At 37.5% G+C, this 4,997-nt stretch overlaps 1 protein-coding gene across 3 annotated transcripts in view; it reads right to left on the bottom strand.

The window, feature by feature from the left end:
- Window positions 1–56: 56 nt before the first annotated feature.
- LOC128674944 (uncharacterized protein) overlaps window positions 57–4,997 on the bottom strand; it is a 45,885-nt gene continuing 40,944 nt past the window's right edge. Inside the window, exons 11-16 of one of the 3 annotated variants that reach the window (XM_053753955.2) lie at window positions 4,799–4,888; window positions 3,880–4,015; window positions 2,812–2,900; window positions 2,149–2,278; window positions 1,292–1,383; window positions 57–969 (exon numbers count right to left, since the gene is read on the bottom strand). In XM_053753955.2, coding sequence (XP_053609930.1) covers window positions 808–969; window positions 1,292–1,383; window positions 2,149–2,278; window positions 2,812–2,900; window positions 3,880–4,015; window positions 4,799–4,888 — 699 coding nt within the window. In that variant the 3' untranslated portion in view covers window positions 57–807. Of the gene's footprint in view, window positions 970–1,291; window positions 1,384–2,148; window positions 2,279–2,803; window positions 2,901–3,879; window positions 4,016–4,798; window positions 4,889–4,997 lie in introns of those variants that run through there. The other 2 variants (XM_053753956.2, XR_008405214.1) reach the window with 2 other exon arrangements.

Genomic DNA, 4,997 nt, shown 5'->3' with positions numbered 1-4,997 from the left:
GTAACTTTATTCTAAATACATACAAAAGTGCAGTATTTAAAATTATACTGCATTATTTTTATGTTATGTTATACTAATACAAAAAGTACAGATTTAATACAATAAATAATAATACAAGGAACACAATCTCACAATGCGAAAAAAGTTCTTCCCCAAGAAAAATCCAGTTTTATTTTTACGCGATTGCCCAAAAAAGGCGTGTTATGCTCCATGGTGCATGTATGTTAATTCTTAAATGACATATAAAATAACAATGTGTGAGGTATCAAGTTGCATTGATAGAGGCTATGTGATGTTATAATAAAATCGATAATAAATTGATTTAATTGTTCTTACGATAAGTTACAACGTATAGAATGAAAATTATTTAAATCGCTTTTTATTTTTCTTTCCTCTATCTAGGCCGATGATTGACTGCCAGTCTTTTAGTGTCACTAACATTTAAATACATTTATTTCTTAAACACAATTTAATTATTTTTAAAATGCCCAATAGGACTAAATGCCGTCAATAGACAAAACTGCAACATTTTAATTAAGCATTCTAATAGATATTCAAAATCACATCAAGAAACTACGTTTAATTTTTGGAATTGATCTAACGACATTCGCAGTGTGTTTAGTAATAAAATTAAAGGTTTTAATTTTGTTTTTTTTTATTAACAATATAAACGCCCTACTTTTGCCTACCTACCACTAATATAATATATATATTTCCTGGATATATTTTTTTAAATATCAAAATTCTGACGAACCAGTTCGATGTCAAATATTTACATAAATTCATTTTTTAGAACTCATTCTATTTTCAATGGTTTCTCTTCGACTCTGGTTGGTATCTGGGTGACGTTTTCTTCTGCGAGTGCATCCGGGTGAGGAAGCCAGGCGTGCAATCCAAGGAGGTGGTGGGCCTGACTGGGGATGGTCCAGTTCTGCCTTCAAGCCAATGCGTCATCATTTCCCCTTTACCCTGAAATGTATGTATATATAGTTCACTTCACAGTGTAAAACAGTCGCTCTCCGCGTCTGTCTGTTTCTAAGCTTTCTTCTTTGAAACTATGCAACGGAATTTGATGCAATTGTCACTGTAACATTTTAATGACAATATAAAAATTCATTCAACCGGAGACTCACCAATAGGTAAGTTTACAAAAGTGTCTGGCTTGTAATTTTAGACGGAGCGAGTGTCAAACTTTTAATTCCATTTTCAGACAAAGAGTTCCATAAAAAAGGAGATAAAATGCGGACACATGTTTTATACTAGGAGATCCTGTTTCTAGATCAAATTTTACCTTAACGTCCACAACGCCTCTGGGCGTAGTCACAAAATTTCCCGATTTGTCTAACGCTCTCTTCACATCTTCTGAAATCTGAATCTTCATTGCTGAAACAAATCATATTGATTTCTAAATAATTATGCATACAATTACAGTTTTTACGTAACTATGATGGACAGAAAGTGAATTCCTATGAGGATAACATATATAACTACGACATGAAACAATTCAAAGGCCGTGTAAAATTCTTGAGGAGCTCAATGGCGTAGTGGTCAGCTCGGCCTGTGATAGAGGCGGTTAAGACACTTTCACAAAGGTCGGTCATTGGATGGGTGACCAAAATTATATTGAACCACTCCGTGCTTTGGAAGCAAAGAAAAGCCGTTGATACCGGTTGTAGTCGTTAAAACCTGTTCAGTGGGCCCGCGTGGTGGGTCATGGCTAAAACTATCCACCCGTAAGGAAGGCCAGTGGTCCAGCAGTGGGGATGTTTAAATGGCTGTTGATTCTTTAAAAAATCTAGCCTTTTGGAAATCGCTCAGAAAGTATTTTAAGTGACTGTATTGGAAGGGTCAATTATCTCCCTGTAGCATCAGTATCATTTGTTTCATATGAGCTTAGTCTCCATTTTTTCCATGTACATCCAGAGCTCTATATATGTGTGGTTTGCTTTCCTTTTATTTCTCTTCAACTTCACTAGACTTTCGGTATCTTCAGTTGTCAGACCATATCATCCCTGACTAACATTTCTTGGGCATCAACCGAATCGCCTGACATTTGTAGGAAGCGCAGGAGACTCTCGGAGTTTGTCTGCTAAGTTACGGAATAAAGGCTGTGGAATAATTTCTCTCGCAATTTCCCTATTAACTTACGTTCGCCCGTGCTCTCCATGCGGCTAGCTGTGTTGATGGTATCTCCAAAAAGGCAGTACCGAGGCATCTTGCTGCCGACGATGCCGGCGACACACGGCCCCGTGTGGATCCCACTCCTCATGCACAGGGTCTAAAAGTCATGTAAATATTAGTATAAGTCGGTCATATTCATTCTCGGCCTGGTGTCAGTCACGCATGCTCTGATACAGTGTGCAATTCATGTAGCAATGAAATCAAGCAATGTTTTCATTGCTACATGAATTGGCAACTGCTAATATAGCACAGGTGTGCGGAGGTGAAAGTGGAACGAGATGAGTAACATTCCAGAGTTGATGCGGCCATTTTATAGATAAGTACGATGTGATGGTTGTAATTAAAATCAAATTAAAGATTGTGTGTAAAATAAACAAACTATATCTAATCTGTGATTGTGTAATGAAATTAAATTCAAACTTGCAATAAATAAATCAAAATCAGTTTTAGTTTACTTAGATGATATTATAAATGGTTCTTATATTCAAATTAAACATGATAATATATAGTTACATGTTACCCTCTGTCACCATCAGATCAAGATCTGGTCAGATGGTTACACGATGATCTTTATAGTGAAATTCTTACAAAGCTTTTGATCTAAAACACTGATAAATTTTACCTAAGTACCTGATCGGGTCTGTGCGGCAGTCGACACATAGAAGTCGCTTCCAGCAGCTCTAATGCCATACTGGCTATCTCTGTTGCGTGTTTGTTGCCTGAAATAGAAATATTGCTAACTCTTGTAGTTGTAAGACAGATGGCAATGGGGGCTAACGCAAGGGAATTTGCTACTAGGGGCGCTGGTGCTGTGAAAGGTTAGGTTGTGTGGCGTTCGTGTTGTACGCAATTTAGTTTGTAATCCTAATCCCCATTGCCATCTAACTTACAAGTCTTGAAAACTGACATTATTCCTATAGTGATATTTATTTGTAGCGGAAGCTAGGTGATTATGCTCGACCGCCACAAAGGGAAGATATTCCCGCCAGACTAGGTGTAGCGCCTGGGGAACCGCACGGCTCCGACGGTGTCATGTCGGAGGTTGTATTTATGCTTCCAATCGAAAACGCACTGTCTGCGCGGTCTAGGCTGTCCATAGTGAGTCGACCGTCGTGCCATCTGTCTGTAGTGTCCTGGATCACTTGTGTGGCTTGTTATTCGTTGCGTTTGGTCGGCTTTTTACATCTGCGCCGTTGTGCATGTGGCGTGGTAGATGTCGCCACATATTCACTACTTGGAACAAAAACGTTTTCTTTGGAGCCGGGAGCAACGGATAATATGACAACATACCACCCGTGAACATGAACTCTAATATATTGCAAAAAATATTCAAATTTGAATATTTGGGTCATATCTTTGCTTTTGACCTCAAAGACGAACATATCCTGAAAATTATAGCTGTCAGACTAGACTTAGTATGTCAACCATTGTTATGCCATTTCGGAGGGAGTGGTGCAAGATCTTAAAATATGTAATCTCATTGTCTTTACTTTATTTGTAGTTTATAATCATTATTAACAAAAATTCTGAGTCCTTGTTACTTGCCAATAAACATTCATTCATTATGAATTTCCTTCTACTTTGAGGGAGTTACAGGAATCCGAAAGCTAGGCGAGCTAATACGTTAGACAATCAAAATATAAAGTTTAACAAATGGTAACAGCTGTAAACATATAGTAATATCATCACAAAGTTTACCCTTAACGTTACCGTTTCGCACTGGTAGACCAGACGCCACCATATATGAATCTCCGATCGTTTCTATTTTGTAGACATCATAGCATTCAATTCGCTCGTCGAATAACTTGTATACTGAGTTCAGGAAGCTAATAACCTGAAAGAGATAAGGGTATATTGTAAGCTAATATAATATAGAGGATTACTGGTATCTAACGCATAACATTCCAAAGGCGCATAAGGTACTCTTTTGTTCTACGACTTTTGGCTAAACGTAATAAATAAAATAAAAAAACATTTTTTTTAGTTTTAATGTCGTTTCTATAAAACGTTAACTCTATGTCCGATTCCACTACATGACACTACTGTACTGTTTCGTGTTGATTGGCTCATAGAGTTAAAATGTGTATAATCGCAAATTAGATTGTATTTTTTATATGAAAAAAAAACTACGAATCACGAAAAGTCGTAGAATAAAAGTTTCTTGTTTTGATTTACCCAAGTAATCTTAGGAGGTTTTGCATTTGATAGCAGTAATCCTGTATAAGAGATATTTAAAAAAATCACTGTCAAAATAAGGTGACGACGATGCTGACAAGAGAAAGAAGACAGTAGGAAAATGACAGAATGAATGCTGACAGAGTTGAGGCCTGTAGATAGTAAATGATCTGAGACATTCATGAGTCTATGATTGGGGTACTCAATCAAAACTCAATATTTTATGCGTTCCATAAAGTTGACATGTTGGTATCAATACAATATAATATACATTTATGGTCGTAAGTTTCATCGCACAGCAAGTGATAGCGGCTAGCATGCATTGAGGGAGGCTTATCCATTGGATAAGGATTGGCATGCGTGTATATGCGCTGGAATGATGACGATGAAAACATGTTCACTGCCTAACCCAAAAAGGCTAACCAATATATCCTAGTAATACCTGATAAGGCGTCGATACAGCAGCAATGGCCGTGAAGCCGACAATATCACTGAAGTAAACAGTAACGGAGGCAAAAAACTCGGCTGGCACCTGAAAAATAAATAAAAACAGTATGGGGTCAGACGGAAGCCTGCATAACTATGGCGACGTGGCCGTACTAGCAAATTCGTAATGAGGGCGAAGTGTGCGGGTTTGAATT

This window comes from Plodia interpunctella, chromosome 13 (genome assembly GCF_027563975.2).
Source record: "Plodia interpunctella isolate USDA-ARS_2022_Savannah chromosome 13, ilPloInte3.2, whole genome shotgun sequence".
Taxonomy (NCBI): Eukaryota; Metazoa; Arthropoda; class Insecta; order Lepidoptera; family Pyralidae; genus Plodia; species Plodia interpunctella.
Note: the sequence above shows the minus strand (reverse complement) of the source record. Positions and strands in the feature narration are given on the sequence as shown.